Genomic DNA, 19175 nt, shown 5'->3' on the forward strand with positions numbered 1-19175 from the left:
AAATTTTACTCTCACACCAAAGGTGGGCATTTGGTGGTTCTCTTTGGTCGATTGTGAGGAAAGTTTTCTTTGTGTATTGCACAGCCTCATTCCAGGAAACACTGGTTACCACATAGCTTCCATTTGTAAGCCTGCAGGGAACCAAATTTGAAAAGTCTTCGGGTAAAGCTTGTCCCATAGTTTTGCATTCTCTTTGCCTTTGGGATTTTGTTTTTATGCACCAGCGCTTGTATTTGGCATTGTGGAATTGTTCAACTGTCATGAAAGGCATGTTATATGCAAAATGCTGGCTGGCTATAGCGCTCTCTTCCTCGACCCAAGTTGTTGGGAGCAGAGGAATTTCACCTCTGTTGACAGCTGAATTTATCACATTTCCATCTTTTGGTGTCGACTTGATTTCATTGTCAAGACAAACACACCAATAAATCAGGCCGCACTTTGAATTAGTGTATCAATTCTGCTGTCATTTTTGCACTGGAGACAGAATTTCCTCAGAGCTTCCTCGATATAGCCATATTCACCAGCTTAAATATAATACTCAACACGCAAGTACTGTATTGGCTCAGTTGCACCAATCATGCTCCCCCCCATATCCAAGTTGACGGTACTTTCGTACAAGTCTGACAAGTCAAGCTCCACATCTTATGGGAAGTATGCCCGTTTAGCTTTCAAGCAACATCAGTAGTGCATCTTAAACGTATTTGAGGTCGTTTTTTTCTCTTTTTTATTGAAATAGCCGAAACTACCGTAGTCACAGGGAAAATGTGAGAGAGTTTGTCACAAGTACATGTAGTCTATTCGTACTTTGGTCCAAATGAGAGAAACTGGGGGATAACGATGTTTCCACAAGTGCGGAGATTTCTTTTGGGTACACAACCCACATTGAGTGCCCATTCTCCTTTACAGTGCAAGAAAAGGTTAATTTTTAAGTCTTGTGGTTTCAGCAGTAACTTTTGATACAGATGTTTTTAGAAGTTTCTAAAGTTGCTCACAGTCCCAAACTTCTATATTTCTATTTACTTCCCGTCTACAGCAAAAGAATCCATTTGAACTGTGTGTCACAAATTTAATGAATACTCTTTCTCTCTCCTCTTCACATCCTACCTTTTGTCTCATCCCTCCATCATGTTGGCTGAATCCCCCGTTTCCTTTCCCCTTCTCTCAAAACACTCACGTCCTTCATCTGTAACCCTTTTCCTTCTTTCACACTTGCAACTCATGTGATTTTTTATTTTTTTTTTTGGATGCTGCACATAGTGCCAGAGTCACTGGGAAAAGGTATGGTTCCTTCATAGATGACTTGATTTCTCCGTATTATAGACACCCCTTGAACGAACACTTATCCTCCTGTTCACCAGGTAGTTATTGTAAAGTCAAGAAAAGTCCCAACCGCCTGCCCATAGTCGTTAACTTTGAAATTTGCCTGCATCTTGCTCCTGCCAAGTCAAGATGGTACAAGTACCAGCCTGACCAATCACAATGCTCCTAGACAAACCACTCTGGAGTTGTTACTTTAAAAGGCTGCCATCTTGTTTTGATCAGTGACTGATTGTAAACTGACTTGAGTAAACTTATTTTGGTCAAATTTCTAGCTGAATAAAACTGTCTAAAATCGTCCTTTTACCTATGTTGTTATTGTAAATAATGCAGGAAACTTTAAAACCAAGATACAATAAAGTTTTGTTTCCATTTTTACAGGTTAGAATCCATAGGGCAGATGTGTAGATGGTTGGTGTGTTATTTGTGTTTGAAAATTCCAATTCAGTTTCTAAATTCATTGTCTTGAAATTTAAAATAATTTTTTAAAATAGAAATCTGTCCGTATTAACCACCAATCCCACTGAAAAAACTGAGAGATTAAAAAGCTGGGTGATTCTTGTCCCTTAGTCTTTGTCTAGGATAATTGCAATTGACTTCCAATTCCTCTGGAAATAATCTTTGCCTTGGACTCTAAGACATCTTTGTGTAGGTGTTTCAAGAAAAAGGTTGGTTCAAATCTTACTCTATCCAAGAACCTTCAGCAGCCATCCAAGACATATTACATCTAATTGGGGGAGGGGGGCTTTGAAGAATCATCTTTGCTAATGAGAAAAGCATTTCTGTCTCCGTCAGTGAAGAAAATGGGTAGACTGCCACAAGCTTCTTCAAATTCAGATAAGGCCATTATTCTAAGGCTTTGGCTGGTACCTTGCCCCCCTGTTGGTGCCCTGTTTCCTTAGCCAGTGTGTTGTCCCATTTGTAATTCACCTGAAAGCTTTAAATATGCCATTTGTGAGTTAAATTTGAATAAAATCTGGTATACTGAGTTATATGATTGCACATAAACATATCAATTCGAATTCCCCAGACTAATGACACTGTTCCTATGCCTCGCAATTCAGGGCAAGCTTTTGCATAGCGACCACCAGCTCTGGAATGGAGTGGTTCCTTTGTGCCCTTCTTTTCCATTGAAAACAATGTATTGTTGCACAGCGTCTCTTATGCAACTAAGCACAAGTTTGCCTCAAATTGCAAGGTATAGCAACGGTGTTTTTAGTGTGGAGAATTCAACGTGTTATGCGTACGTGAATTTAAACAACTCAGTGTACCAGATTTTATTAAAATTTAACTTGCAAAAGGCTTATTGGGGGATTGGTTTATGTGTAAGCAGATTATCTCTTTAAACGCAACTCCTGTCTCTCAAATTAAAGCAATAAGTAGTTTGGTGCTCTTTAGTACTGCTGAAGCTTTTTCTTCAATTGCAGATTTTGAAAAAATCCCCTTTGCAATCGTTTAAATGATTGATGTGATTTTTTTTTCTATATGACTGAAATTTTTTCTGAGAAAAAATAGTCGCAAGAAATTGTCACATTTGTTGATTTACCCTTTATTGTTTTTTTTTCTGAAAATGGATCAAAATGCCTATTTCATATGCTGGCTTGGCTCTGACTTGGGTCACTGACATAGAAGGAAAGCAGCAATGCACTGACATGTCTGTCTTCCAGTTTGATGATGCTTTCTCGCTACCTGTCGTCGTTTGGTCTCTAGAAAGAGATCAAACAAAGAAAAGTGTCTGCATCATCTCAAAGTATAGACTTGCCGATTTTACTGGAAGGAGTACAAACGTGCAAATGTTTTCCTTTTCAACCTAGTGTTTGTTTTTGATGTCAAGATAAATTCATCTCTGCAGTTCAGGGGTTCCAAGTCATTCTTTCCGTTAAAGACGAGAAAAAACTGGAGAGTAATGGGATACTTTAGTTGATCAACGAGGCCTTACGCTTTGTAAGAAACGATTTAGGTGTCTTCAGTCGTACCATTTTTTATCATTATCTTTTATTTCTAACCATTTTTACTAGGATTATATGTTCCCTTTGGTCATTAAGACAAAATTGCAGTGTCCTGACTTTGTCCCTTTCTGTGGTCTTGTCAGTTTGTCTGGAAGAGAAGTTTGTTTTTTTTTTTAATTTCAAGGACATAGTTTAAATCTTGAATAGTCGTAAATGTTTTGATTGCAAATTGCAGCGTTTACTTGAGTTGAAAGGGTTATTACCATAGGGCTGTAGAGGATCATCTGGAAGAAAAGATCAGTGACTGACTCTATTTTAAAAGAATAACATGTAGGTTCAGTTTGTATGGAATTAGATATGTAGCCATGGCAGTGTATCTTAACGATGTTATACTATTACCTTCTTCCCTCCTGGCCTTTTGTTTTTGGCGGCTTCGTCCTCTCAAACCCGTCCACCGCGGCAGACTAAATCTCTCATACCCAAACTGCCAAGTCTGGCAAACAGGATGGACTTCTTGGATAAGTGATAATAACGGTACTGGGTTCACATCCCCCCTTCCCACTTCCCAACCCCCTTTTCTCTAGTTATCCCATCTGCCTCTCTTCTCTCTGTTGAATTCAGTGTTCCATTGGACACACCACACACAGTAATTGTTAGACACGGCTGGTGTCATATCAAACCCATGGTAGCGTCCGGTGCAACAAGCAATGAACAAGTTTGTGCACGCTTTGAATGTGTAGTCTGTCTGCATGACCGCTCTGTTCCTTTCCTGCCTTGTGTATCCCAACTACTTCTGGTTTTGCATCATTGATGATTTTCAGTTTGTTTTTTAAGCAAGGAACAGGTGCATGTGACCCAACCTAAGAAAGTGAGTCACAAGTCGCCACAACCACTTTTGAGTTAAATGGCCCTAAATGACATTTTGCCATTTTGCAGCCAAGTAATGTCCATTTCATAAGGATGCCAAACTGAGCTCTGCATGTAAGTTAGAACAAAATTTGAAAAGGCGAGGGCAAGACTGATTTTGTGGGAACCTTTCACATGTGGGTAGCGTGTTCAGTTCCTGTTTGCACAGTTAAGCACATGTGGATGACAGCAGTTTGACTAGGCTAGTTCCTCTGCAGCTTTGGAAGACATGCCTCAAACTGTCAAGTCCAGTGCAAGCATGAATGTGATGACAACTTACAAAAACAGATTCATGCCCACTCCCCCCCCCAAAAAAAAATAAAATAAAATGTGAACAGGTGTGATGTGGATCAGTTTGTATAAGTTTGAATCATAGAGCAAGTTGAGACAATCTGTATTAGCCGTAATGACAACTCTCTTTTTCTAAAGTTTTTTAAGAAAAAAAAACTTAATATGAAAGAATATGTACTTTTGACAGAAAGAATAACTTTCAAATGTTTGCTGCCCCACTGTCAATTCAATAAGTCTCCAGAATGTCGCAGTTTGCATTTGCTGTTTGCATGAACAAAGCATGTTTTCTATCCAGGGTATGCTTGAATGTTGTACAGTAAGTACTTGGGTCATTCCTTGAGGTTGGGGCACAATTTGTGACGGTGTCCTTGTTATATGGGTAACTTTTACAACCTGTTATGACCTGTAGAGTAAGTCATTTACTCCGTAAAAATAACAACACCTCTTTATTCAGCCTTGGAAGATACATAATTTGGAATCCACATGCAAGGAAATATCTGTTCGTTTTTACGGAACCCACGTAACAAAGGACACCGTCACAACTTGTGCCCCAACCTCATGGAATGACCCACTTGCGTCTGCACTTTGGAATTAAATTTCAGTTGCATGATGGGAAAATTATTAGATTTGCCTGGTCTTTTTTAACCCTTTTTTGGTGCATGCATATGTTGATGTGAACAAGTAACCCAAACTTCAAATGATTTCAGTAGGAAAGGCAGATCTCAAAACTGGTGGCTGGTTCACGTATCTCATATTTTTTTGTCTTCTCATTTCAATGATAGACAGGCTGGTTAGTCAGTTTTTTGTAAATAAGTTGTCAGATCATTTCCCAGTTGGTATAAAGTTACAATCCTAAGGTTTGGGGCTTGTTTGCATGATTTGTGCATGGTTGGACATTAGAATAAAAAAATATTTCCTCCTTTTTTTCAATCCCCTGAAATTTAACCCTGACAGATCCGACAAAAATGTTGATGAACAGATAACGGTGAACAGAAATCCAAGTTGATTCTGTTTAGGGAACATTCCTTTCTGACGCCTCTGTATCACCAATCTGTCCCTGACTCTGCTCGTGTGTCACCCAGATGCTGTCGTAGAAACGTCACTGTGGCTTAAAGCACATCTGCAAATTACATGAGTCCACTCATCCCTGTATGGCATGTGCATGATCAAGAATATGCATCTTGCTTGATGAATATGTGCATGACAAATGATTGACGGAATGAATGACATCATTGCTACATGTATTTGAATAGCATGAAGACCCCCCCTGCATGTGAATGGTCATAAAGTTACTAATAGTTGAATACTAACATGTTAAGGAAAACAAAGGATGATTTTGAAGTCAAATGGAATGATATTTCAAACTAGGTTTATTTCCATATTCCCTGGAACAGACACAACTCATAAGTCAAAATGCACATCCATAAACTTTGTGACTCTTTGAAGACATGCAATGGAAGCCACAACTGGAAGCTCAGCTCCCACACCTGGAAGCTCAGCTCCCACACCTGGAAGCTCAGCTCCCACACCTGGAAGCTCAGCTCCCACACATCACTCTATCTACAAAACAAACTTTATTTTGGAATGGCGTACATCACGTCAGAAATTCTGTTGGGGAATAACAACAATGTTTGCTGCATGTTTGAAGTATGAACTGATGGTTCTTCATTGCCCGTGTCATTGATTCCTGTGGCAGTCTCTGCAATGGAAGAGACAGCAGCATTACACCACTGGGAATTGAGCCATACATTATTCAACATCTTTACTGCCAAGGATTTGGGCTTGTGTTACTTGTAATTAAAAAGAAAGTTAGTCATTTGTCTTTGTACTTTTGAGAACTTGGTTAGAAGTGGCGTATAAAATCCCATATGTTTTTAGGCTGCACTAGCAATTGGTCAATTGAGTAGAGAGGATTAGAGAACATCTGTGTAGTCTTTCTGCAGCAATCCACATTTGGGAACGCACTGTGACTGAGGATTGTCTTTTGTTCCTGAAGCAGTCAAACAAAGAGTTGACAAAGTGCAATTTAAATTGTCAGACCATTTGAATTTTCAACCAGCGTGGTGAGCATTTCTCAGCTGTTTCTTGTTTCTTTTACTGGAACTGTGCTACAGCAACAGTGTGAGCAAAGTCCCCCCCCCCCGATGCTTGTACTATAGAATGTTTTCACTACTTCTCTCCTTACATTGCAATCACTTATCTAACTTAATAATTATGGTTAAATTTTACCCGCATTTGCCAATTGGCTGTAAATAACGCAGAAGAAGTGATGAGGTATGTAGTTCAAGAGTTCCATCACTTCATCTTCCTGAGCTTTTCTTGTTGGTCAGTCTGTGTCTGGCTTTCACCTCTCTGGCATTGCCACTGCACCAGTTACTAATAGCTGCACATCTCACCAGATTGTAGGGCAAGTTTGGGTACAGACTAGGGTTGAACCCCTAGTCAAGTGCTTTTGAACAGTGCATATCCGCAGTACCGGTACACCTTGAGCATCCCACGTTGAGCTATTTTTGTTAAATCTCATTGTCACGTTTGGCTGTTTGCTTCAGTTCTCACGGCGGCGTACATGGTCAGTGGCATCCTTGGGACAGGTATCTTCGTGCTGAGGTTCCCTCTATACTTGCATGTGATGTTGATAGCCATCAGTGCAATCATGCCCCATGGCCGGGTTCCAAATGATCAATGAGATGGTGCCAACCATCTATTGTTCGTCAAACTATAGTCCTCACTCAAACTTGCTTGTAGAATTCGTACACCAGTAGAATAAGAACTAACTTCTAGATGGTGGTAATTCTTACAGTCATGTGGATGATGTTTCTTGTATGCACATGATACAAGGGCTTAAAAGGCCTAATAGGCTCACTGTAAACTTTGTTAATTAGCCTTTGTGTATTACCTCCAGAAATTTTAAACAAAGCCTCACATTTAAAAATAGTGCAAAAACAGTCCATGTTCTGAGATTTTTTGCATGATGTGTGGCCACTAATAATATTTGAAAGACTGCTGGTCATGAGAACTTGTATTTTCCTGCAGATTCTAAGCCTGAGCCCATTTTTGTGACAAAGAGGTCCCGTGATACCTGTCCAGACGGTGCAGTTCCATGCCCGTCTACATGTGTGTTTTATAAACTTGTAGAATGCATTGTGCTTTTGCTGGCTAGCCTTTCACTGTATCTGCTCTAAAAGCTGTTAAAGTGACTAATTCTCCTGGCATTTCTGTGAAACTACAGTTCTTGGAATCCTCTCTTGTATCCCAATTTCCCTCAACTCATTCAGTTTGTTTCTTTCCTTTTGAGACAGGAATAGATCATTGTTTAATGGGCAGCAATTTATGTGTCATTTTGTTAGGTTCAATGGGGATACATGTATACATGTCATCCTTGTCAAGCTGAGAGTCCATCATTTTTATGCACAAGAGTGTGTGGCAAACTCAACAAGGGTTCCATTTAACTTTTCAGCACACTTGTCTTTGTTTACTCAGGGTTGAATCTCACTTTTTGCTTGAATTTGCTGTAACCTTGGTGTCAGTGAAGATTGACCCATCAACACATTTCATGTTTAGCGTGGATCAGGAAAGAGCTCTCAAGGACTGTACAGTATGTTTGAACTTGAAACAAGTCAGACTGTATGTTAAGCTGTTGCTGTAACTAAAAGGGAAATTCACTGAGCAGATCACGGCCACAAGGGAAATAACAATGCCAGTGTAGGGACATTTCACAATTATTGACTGATGTAATGTGGGATATCTGAAGGACTCTAACTATTCACCTCGGGTGCTGTGAATTCCTGTGAGTGTTAGAAACACCGTATCCTACGTCACAGCAATCTGTAATTGTTTTTTTGTACCTCTGTCTTGAATCCTTTGCTCTAATTTCCACTCCTGAAGTGACTAGTGGCTTGGCCCGTTGCTTTACATGCACAGAAAGTTTTGCAATGCCCATGGACCCAGCAGATCATTTAATTTGCACAATTTTGATCTTTTGATTGCACACGTCTTGCTCGAAAGAGACATTTTTTATGTCCCAACATCATATTAAGGAACTGATGTGAAAAATTGATATCAAGTAAAATGGATCTGGCATGCATGTAGAATCACTATTGTAGAATCTGGTGTTGACAGAAAAATGAAAGTGCTCCACCAACAGTTGATCACATGACATGAATGCCAGTTCACTGCTCCAGCAGCAGGTTACTCTTACGAAGTGAATGGTCGCAAATAGCGCAGTACCAGTGAATGCAAGTAGTCTGGTTTGTAGACCCTACATTATGGTTTGGACTGTAGGGCAAGGACTAGTCTGTGATATCATAATCTAATCTGCACAAGGATGTGGGTAGTACGCGTTTTTTTTGACCTGTCATTTGACTTTTCTGAGCCGATGAAAATACAGTATTAGAAATAGAAGTTAATGGATAGAAGTAATATAAATATTGCCGTGGCAAATATCTTGCAGAAAATGATTCGCTTAGCCAAAAATGGCGAGCAGATAATTTATTGTGTGACGTGTGCTTGATTGCAGTTTCCAAGCCAACTGAATTTTTTATTGTTAAGTTGCTGAATGTTTACATCTTTTTGTGAAGCAGGGATTGGCTACATGTAGATTAACACTGGAGTTTGGCAATAATACTTGTTGCCAAGTAGCTTGCCTGTCCCCACTGAATTCTGTGCCCTTCATTTCATTTCAATTTCATTTAATAGCTGCCAAGCAGAAGATACGTGTATTTCTTACCAAATTTACATCTCAGTTTACTGTGTTCCACTGTAAACTTCTCAGGAGTCCTCTCTTTATTTTAATCCTAAACCAGGGTAAAAATGAGGCAAATTCTAGACATTTGCTGCTTTCAGCAGGTAGTGATTTTTAAGGCAAGTCTGATCAGTACTTGAAGTAACCTCATACTGAAGATGTAGGCGTACATTGGAAGTCTTGTCTTCTGAAAGAGTACAGAAATGGGTGTCCATGAGGGACGAAACTTGTAAACAAAGGAAGGCCTTAAAAAGTAATTCTGCGGCAGTCAATTCAGACGTTGAAATTTGTACACACTGGCCACGTTACATAGGGATTTTTTTTTCTTCTGAGAGATTCCACTGTATTTAGTGTACTTACAGCTTTTTTTCCTGCAGCAAAATTAGCATGATTTTCAGCATAAGGAAGCTGCTGCAATTGTGATCTCATATTAAGTTGTGCTCCAAACGTCTTATATTTTGCATCCCCCCATCTTCCAAATATGGGCCTGACTTCAGCTAGAAAAGTTTATTTGACAAGCAGTGGCATTCCCTCATGGAATAGTTTAGTGCTGTAAATTTTGATGCATATGGGGCATCCCTCTTACATAGGTCCAATATCTGTCCGAGATTTTGTTCTTGTACAGTGCAGAGTCTAAACCAGTTTTTGCAAGAAGGAAGTTCAAAACTTTCACTCCCTCCCCCCATAAAAATTGTCAACATTTTGAAGTAAGTTTCATGTTTGGTTGATATCGTTCAATATTCAGTTGCTCTGTTGCTAGTGGGGATTGCTTGGCATTAGATGCCTTTAGATATTAATTACTTCAGTAACGTTAACATTCTGGCCCCAAAGGTGCCGGTCTGAAAGTTATGTATCAATACTTAGTGCTTCCAGTTCCCCTCAAAATACAAGTTGCCCTTCTTCGCCTTTCCACAACATTGTGCAACATCCCCAGCAATCCTACCATCACGGAATATCTACTCTGTTCTTTTTTTTTATTGATTGGATATCCATATCCAATCAATGACATTGGTTGATTTCTTCATTGCATATTAGTTGATAACCACCACTAGTAGATATCCACATTTGTTCATAACACTAGTGGATATCAGCACCGTGCCACAGCATTGATGCATTCCTTAATCACACTGATTAATATCCACACCCCTTCATTACCATTGCCTAATATTGACATCCTTCATGACACTAATTGATTTCTTAGTTGATATCCACATCCCTTCATCACAGTAATGGATATTCACATCCCTGCTCAGCATTGGATGTATGTCCACTTTTCTTTGCAGCATTAGTGGATATCCACGTACCCATTCATTTGTTGATATCCCAGCCACCTCAGTGTGCCGATTCCATGTAGCTCTTGACTTTCATTGCAGCATCCACACTAACATGTCATCACGCCTTCACCCTCACCCTTAACTCTTTATATTCACCCTAACCATTTTTTTCCCTGACATTTAGCAACGGTCGTTTGGCCCACCTAGTGCAGTCATTAATTAGACTGTCACAGTAATACGCTACTAACACTTAGCCCTGCCAGTATAGCTGCCAGTATTGACAATGACATGCTAGTGGACAGATAGAAAGATAATGGAACAGACCAACTGACAGAGGATTAGACAGTGGCAGAAATATGGCCACCTTGTGATCAATAAATGTACAGTTTGACATGTAACTCAAAAAGTGGACAATTAGCAGTGCTACATGTATCTCACTAACAGACAAACTGTTACAAACAGATAGTGACAAACCAACTACCTTTTACCTTTGTTTGAGTGGTGTTTTCGTTTTGGGATTGTTATTTTTGTTTTTTGTTTGGTTTTGAGTTTTGTTTATATATTTCATTTTATTTTACATTGTTTGTTTCTGGTTTTCCCCCTTATTCCACATAGTCAGTGTTTGTCCAGTTATGCCCACCCCCCCATGAATTGGTTTTTATACTGTGTTGTTCTAATTTCTTTGATTTAGTTGCTAAGAAAAACAGCCTGCTAACAAAATGAATGAATGTGTTGAATCTTGGCAAACCCTGAACCCCTTGAAAACTGATGTTGTCATGGTAATTACTTGCATTTGTGATGAGTTTTTGGTCTCATCTTTGATCAGGACAGCCAGTTGGGCAAAAGGAACATGAAAATGATGAAGGAAAAAATTCATTGGAGTTATTGGATCAAGGGGGAACAAGGTTGAACAAACATTGCAGTAGTTTAGAGTGCAATCTTTGATTCCTTTTTCCCTGTTCAAGAGATTGTCACTCACAATGCAGAGGGTTTCACTAAAATGTGATGGAGGTTTTTGGGTTTCGTTGAGCAAGTCTTAGGAATGTGGCTCTTTTTCAGATACAACCCAACACCTGTCTTCGGTTTATAATGGAGTGTTGTCAGTATTATGGAGTCTGTTTGATCATACAGTAATCGTAGCATTGTTTTTGTGAATCCATATACAGTGTGTCCACCCGAATTCCCATGTGTTTATTTTAACCAACTACTTGTATTGAATTTAATTTTGGTATTTTTGTTTGTCATCAGCACAGCATAAGTGCATAGCTATTCTGAGTTTGGTGGTTCAGAACAGTGTCAAACAAGATTTCCCTTCCTGATAATGCATATCGTACATGTAGCACTTCTGTGGAATTTCAGTATCTCTGTTATAAAAACAAATACACATCAATCATGTTCCAGAGATGGACATAGCATCTTTGATGTTATGTTATACACAGACTATGATATACCAATAGTGTTGAACTCCTCCTACTTTTTGTTTCGGAAGTGTATTCGAAAGGTAGAGCAAAAGCACAATTTGAAGTTCGTTTTTTTGATGGTCTCATAACAATATCTTTGTTATTTTTTTTTCTTTTCCCTCTCTTACTGTTGCTGTTCTCTCTTCCTCCCCTCACACTCTGACCTACTCCTCCCCGTCTCCCAACCTGATCCACTCCTCTCTCTTGCACCTACCCCTCTCCGTGGTGTCTTGTGGGTCCTGTCCCCTCCCCCTTCTCCTCCTCCTGTCTCACTTTGTCTGTGTCCTCTCCTGCTCCTTCTACAGCAACAGAGCAAGTTTCTTCACCACCTGACCAGCTTTCATATAGGATGACAAGAAGCCAGCGTGGTCGCCTAGCAACTTCCCTCCCACTCCTTGCCCCTCCATCTTCTCCCTCAAGCATCCCCCAGCATCGTCTTCCTGGACTCAGAAAGACGAATGCCTAGGACTCTCTTGACGCATTGTCCCGCAAGAGCTGAAGGACTCTAGACAAGTGGGAAAGCGTCCAGAATCCATACAGATTTTGTGGCCACAAAGCGTGACAGTATCAACCAAGAACCACCACAAGGATGGTTTTCTGCATCTTTTGATCGATCCTTTCAGTCTCTCGCGTGATTCTTTACTATTTGTTTGTCATGGATGGGTGTATGCTGCTACGAAACTTAACTGAACACAAGCACTTTCTCTTGTGGCTGGTTTGCTTCAGCAGCTTTGGACCGGACTTGGCAGTTGTGAACACAGCGTTGCCTTGACAACAGTCTGCCAATGCACCACCATCAAGAGACAGCATTTTGTGTGTGTGTGTAAAACAGCCAACCACATCAGCATTGCCCAAACTGCCCAGGCACTGTACTCAGCTGCCACTGTTGTCCTGTCCTTAGAGGAGTGGACCCTCGCTTGAATTACGTCACTGCTGCAACGTAGTCGCATAGATTGATGAACTCACACATGGCATTTTCACGCCGCATTTCCCGACATGAGATGGTTTTCAGCTCCACATGGCATCAACATGCCATGGAAAGTCATCAAAATTTGTCTGGAGGACAGATAGGAGCTGACTCTGTGTCCCCTCTAGTGAAAGAAATAGCACCATAAGGAGCACCTAGAAAGCCAACAAGAAATGAACACCAAGCAGCAAGCACTGGCATTAGCAGTGCAAACCCCCCCCCCCCAGATAGTTTGAACACTTCGGATGGGCACACTCAGTCATCGGCTATGACCCACATGGCATCCCCGTGCATGAGTTGAGCCCCTTGTTCAATAATTCATCATCATGCAAAGCTCCTAATAAATATTCAGGAGTTTGCTACACATCATTAAGGTAAATGGGATGCCACTGTAGCATTTGGAAGCAGAGGGGGCCACTTATACGTACATTGTCAGAACCCTCAAATGGAGTGAATTGCTAATATCTGTGTGAAGGGAGAGTTAACGAAGAAACTATTACCAGCTCTTAGAACTACTGGAAACCGATCCGATAGCATGCACCTCAGTCCCCTAACTCTGTAATAGATTGCAAGTTATTCACACAGATCCGATAATAACCGACGGGAAGTCTGTCCAGCATCGAAATATTTAATCCCAATTGCATGCAGATGGTTGTGTCGTAAGCAGAGGAGAATGCCTCACTGAAAAGACTGCACAACTTCCAAGATTGACCCCGTAGCCGACATGCATGAGGATGCGGCCTGCAAATGCGGAGGAAAGGAGCAAGTCGGACACTTAACCATGTGAGGACGATCTACAGAGTTGCATTGGTCCATTGAAAGGAAATACAGAGTACATGTAGGTCTCCTGAAGAACTGAGGTGGAGGCCAAGGTCGTTGACCAGGCCTCATATCAGGTGCAGTGGTATTTTGATGTAGTGTAGTCCAGTCCTTGCACATGGATCATCACCTGAGGTTCTTGGAGGTTTTAAGGCTCCCTCGCACACCCACCACTCCTAGTTATAGATACTAACAGCTTTCCTCTTCTGTGGAGCAGAACACATAAGTATCATTTCCAACTCCCACTCCCCCAAAAAGAAGTGTTTTATGTACAGGTGTACAAATTGAGATTTTTGTTTTTGTCATTTGGAGCGCAGCTATGTATCTCGACAAAACACAGGATACAAATTTATGATAACTGTATTATAGAAACTTTTTTTTTAGTTGATGCAATGTTATGTGATCTCTTTGAGTAGTAAAGGGTGTATCAGTGTGCATGCATGACTGTGAGGGATGGATCTATTTTGTAAGTGCAGACGGTCAATTTGTGAGAATTATCTTCTAAGCCAAGTTCAGGTTTCTTTTGACAACGGGTACGAATTGCCGGATTTCTTCTAAGTTGCCAGATATTCAATGCCAAAGCATTATAAAAATAAGATTTCTATGGTCCTTGTGAAGTTTCTACATGTTTGTGAAATATTAAGTATGCATTTTTCTTTCCTTTCATGGAAGAAGGGCTTATCATAAATTTAGAACAGGAACTAATTGTTACAATTCGGCCATTTAAGAGGTCAACATACATGTAGTTGCGACATTTGAATAGCATTCTCCTCGTAAGGGTTGACTATTTTGACTCAAACTGAGCATGATCCCTGTGTTGTTTTCCCGATAGCAGAACATACTGTGTAAAACGTGGAGTTTACCGTTTCATCTCTACAACCTTACCAACCCTTACTAGAGGTTGCTTCTACAAGGTGCTACTACAGACTTACCCAACCCAAATTGTGCACGATTCTAGTACTCTCATGAATTGGAATCGTGGCAGGCAGGCCATGTCTTGCTTCGGCTGAGAAAAAAAGTTTTTAAAGTGAGACAAACTCAGCAATCACTACAGATTACTCTGACACCTTGCCAATCAAGAGTCAAATGAACATAAGGAACAACTCATGAATAAGGACCATTAGCATCTCTAAGGCAACAATAATTTCAGAATTCTAGTTTCTGGTTCCCCAGTTTGTTTGTTTGTTTGTTTACTTATTTTGGCTTTTTGGTTATTTATTTATTTTGGAGGGGGGTATTGTTTGTTTTTTGTTTTGTTTCACTTGAATATTGGCATCTTACTTATGGGAAGCTGATGTATTGGCACCCATGACATTTCAGTCCCACATAGGTCAAGTAGCTGGTAATTATTGTTGAGTTCTGAAATAGTTGGGAAATCACCAACTACATGTATGAAAAAAGACATTCAGAAATGCCACATTCTGCCATTTCGGAAGTTTCCAGTGTGTTGCTTCAGTGGAAAATCTCTCTCACTTTGCCCCCTTTTTTGCAAGGAAAAACATAATCAGATGGGGGCTTGTCACCATGGATGGATCTAGATTTTAGTGATGTGTGCGGTTTAACTTTGTAAAACAAAGGACTGAGTATATAATTAATACAATGTATATTGTAATTGCTTCGTATAGTATTAATGAGAGAAGTGAGTTGAGAATATACAGGCACATTTGACTATGTGGGGACAAATATATATTCAGCTTTGAGATCTACGTGTAAATAAAATACTGGTTATGTACAGAATAAGATAGAGACAATTTTTACAGCCAAACACTCCTAGCTGTAAGGGTATTATTATTAATCTAGTTGATGGAGGTATGTAAAGTTTTAAGAGGAATTATTAAGGAGACTTACAAAAGTATTGAAATGTTTCAACAAAATAATAAATTGTATATTTATTAGAGAGTTACTATTGGATGATTTTTAGGTAGAGAGCAAGGAGTTAAATGAAGCCACTATTTTTGCCTTTTTTTTTTTTGGTGGAATGATTTTTTTTTTTAATGCACAGCAGCTGGTTTTAGTTGATTGGAGGGGACAGAAAAGCTGTGCACCAATCAGAGGCCACGTGTTGCATCAGTCTACCTGCTTTACATCAATTTATAATGGGAGAGGTGTATAGGTCAAGATACAAGTTTGATTAGTGGCTACACAAGTATTTCCATCTTGTGGAAATGGCAGTAGTACAGAGGAAACTTCCATACCAAATGTACATGTAAATGAAGGCTGAAAAAAAGTTATTGAATGCCAGCAAATTTTATAGGCCGTCTTTTTGATGAAAGTCATGGGAAAGCTGCTAGAAAAGAAGACATTCTTATAATGGATGGTTGATGGAACATAGTGTTTAAGTGCCCCCCCTTCCAATGGGAACAAAACAATAATGAAAGAGGGCAGGTTGTTATTTTTGAGAGCTCTTGGTCATGGTTTGTCAGCCAAGTGAAGCGTCAGACTGGCTGTAAGTCAGTGGAGGTCAATATGGCCAACGTTGTTCTGGGTGTAACAAAATGGCTACTGGCCAGTCATGATAGATTTAAGTTCCCAGTCACTGTCTTCATAATTTTATTGGCACAGGGGAAGAGTAAATGACAGGAAGGCCAACTTTAAAGAGACGTTCAGGCAGTGCAGGGGAAACATCAGAGTCCAGTAACACAGTGTAGCTGACTGGAACATGTTAAGAGCGGTTGTGAGCAGATTGTCATGCATAGCCAAAGGTTAAGGTGAGAACAACTTTTGCTGAAAAGAACCCCACGGCGGACTCACTGAAACTGATGTACTCATCATCATGTCAACGTGAGTTTGTACAATCTCAGCTCATTCAGTTCTGTTTCTGTGCATGGACATGCATGATATTCAGCTACTAGTGGGACCATTGTGTTATTTTTAGTCTCCTGTTGTTTAGTCTCGCTCGCTTTGATCAAGAGCTTGCCTGCAGAAGGTTGGACTCTGATTGGTGCCCTTTTTTTTCCAAATTTTGACCAAACAAGAAGTACATGTAGCTAGATAATTCAAGTAAGTATTTTGTGGTCTCACACGGTGAAATGGTGTGCACCAAAAGCTGTTTTAATTTCCTATGTATTTTTATTTCCGGAATTTTAAAAATGATTTTAATTTAATGTCATTTTTTTTAAGTAGTTAATTTGAATGGTCAGACTGTTCTTCTATTTGTGGGCAGTTTCATTTTCCCCTCTTGCCACTGGTGACCCTCTGGGGCTTCAGTGGAAGCCTAGTTAGTATAGCAATGATTTTCAGGTACCGTTGTGATAAAGCTACACTCTTTCAATAATTACACAGTGAAAGCCCTCCAGGTTTCATCAGACACTACAACTGAACGTAGCAATAATAGCATGAGTGCTTACTAGATTAGGCAATAATTTTCCAGATTGTTTAAACCAAGGGTGCTTTTTTTCTGGTTCTAAACGTTATCTAGCAAACCAACATCACCTGAATGCTGTATATTAACAAGTTTTTTTTTTTAAATGAGCACTTCTGTGATTTTTGAGAGTGAGAATATTCTGCTCACAAACAGAAGAACAAGAACAAACGTGCTTGACGGTGAAGTCACCAGGTCCCTAATTCACCACCTAGTATCAAGTCCGATTGGTTTTCACAGTAAGTGGCGAAATAATGGACCTGGCAACTATACTGTCAAGCACAGTAGCTTAGTGTAGGGTTGAAATTATTTCCTGGTTTGGTTCTTTTTAGGATCCTGAAATATGGGTGCTGAGGCAACAAGTTTACATCAATTCATTTCATGTACCTTGATTAAAGAGGAGGCATGTCAGCAAATCTCTGCCATACCTGTGTGGATAGTGTCAGTACATTTCAATGTGGCTTGCCCCCAGGGCTCAAAACTGCTGTTGGATGTAGGGTTATGTGTTTCAGTTTTGGGACCAGGATTCAGGTAGTTTGTAAGAGGCTAGTGCTTCCTCCTGCCAGCAATGCAGTGGAAAATACATGCCGAGGAGGGTAGGTGTAAGACGGTGAATGAAAAGATCTGAACATTTCCAGGTCTTCAGCTGGGGCAAATGGAGGGAAATTAACTCCCTAAGAAAACCTTAACTGAAATGGAACTGTAAATGTTTTGTGTCCAAAATTTCTTGCTCCTAGGACGTGATGCATCAAAATAACATTGTCATAAATTACCCATACTTTTGTTCCCCAGACAGAACAGCCATTTGCTTTTTTGATTCTCCAGCACTGGGAAAAGCCAGTCACCAAAGTACACTGGACAGCAAAAGAAACTTGCCACTTCTGTCAAATGCCGCACATAAAAATTCACTGCATAGAAATAAACAATTTTTGTACACAGGTATGCTGCAATACCCCTTACTAATCACATGCCCAAAAGCAAATGATTATCTTTATATCTAAGAAGAAATTGACATGCACAGCAACTTGGTTACTGAATCAAAAGTCACGGAATGTAACGGAATGAGCCTTGAGTTTACGCCGAAATCAACGTCACAGGACGAAATAAAGAAGTCACAATTACTTTCCAATAATGTGTATGCATAGTCAGCAAGGATGGCATCCCCATACAGAAACCACTCATGCACATCATTTTGACAAAACAGGTGTTCTCGTTGTCATTGGTTTGATTAAAATGTTGTCCATTCATGGGTCATTTTTGCTTGGTGGAGAGTGCTGATGTGTGTGACTTTTGATTCAGTAACTAAGTTGCTGTGCATGTCAATTTCTTCTTTGTTATAAAGATAATCACTTGCTTTGGGGCATGTGATTAGTAAGGGGTATTGCGGCATTCATGTACCTATGTACAAAAATTGTTTATTTCTATGGAGTGAATTTTCTTTTACTGTCCAGTGTATTTGTTTAGAAAGTCAAAATGTGCTTTCAAATTGACAGCATTAGACGTTTTATGTATTTCTTATCCTGACAAAATATCAGTTAATCTGGCAGCTTTTAATGATTGGTTTACAAATTTAATTCTTTTCATTTTTAAAGAGGAGCACCAACTTTTTTCTCTTTGTAGTTCTCAAGTCTACAAATAAAGCAACTTTTCTGCTGTCATGCCTCCCTCTGTTTTAATGCCTTCTGTGGGCATCTGATTCAGTTTTTCTGTGTCTTGGACAATTGTTCTAATGTACACCAAAGCACAGTACCTCATTACTGGTTACCTGTTCATCGCTTGTCCTGCTTCTGCACCTGTGCAATAAATGGTTTTCTTACTCTGAAAACATGCAACTCTACAATGTCTTTAAGTGGTGTGCATTTCATTTGCCTGAAGAAGTCATGCTAAGTTCATTTCATGTAGTTTCTGTCTTTGACAACCTGTGTATATAAAAAGCTTAAAATTAGTGACAAGAGAAACCTTGATAATTTCCTGTCTAGTTTTCTGCATTTCCAAACAATTCAATGCCGGATTCTCAAGTACTCACCCCCAGTTTCCAAAATTAAATACTGTGCTTTGTGCATGCATATATACCACATTTGTGTAACCAC

The 19175-nt window shown here is 39.8% G+C and overlaps 1 protein-coding gene across 8 annotated transcripts in view; it reads left to right on the forward strand.

Annotated features, from left to right (window-relative positions):
• The window catches only part of LOC110979604 (regulator of G protein signaling 7-like), a 119312-nt gene extending 100387 nt beyond the window's left edge, over positions 1-18925 (forward strand). For 4 of the 8 annotated variants that reach the window (XM_087145080.1, XM_022235572.2, XM_087145091.1 and 1 more), the window contains 3 exons: positions 1258-1278; positions 3730-3800; positions 12244-18925. In XM_087145080.1, the coding sequence (XP_087001206.1) occupies positions 1258-1278; positions 3730-3792 (84 nt within the window). In that variant the 3' untranslated portion in view covers positions 3793-3800; positions 12244-18925. Of the gene's footprint in view, positions 1-84; positions 163-1257; positions 1279-3729; positions 3801-12243 lie in introns of all 8 variants that reach the window. The other 4 variants (XM_087145084.1, XM_022235570.2, XM_022235571.2 and 1 more) reach the window with 4 other exon arrangements.
• Positions 18926-19175: the final 250 nt, after the last annotated feature.

The sequence above is a fragment of the Acanthaster planci genome, linkage group LG01 (assembly GCF_054643075.1).
Source record: "Acanthaster planci isolate LZ-2023a linkage group LG01, COTS_SCS, whole genome shotgun sequence".
Lineage (NCBI taxonomy): Eukaryota > Metazoa > Echinodermata > Asteroidea > Valvatida > Acanthasteridae > Acanthaster > Acanthaster planci.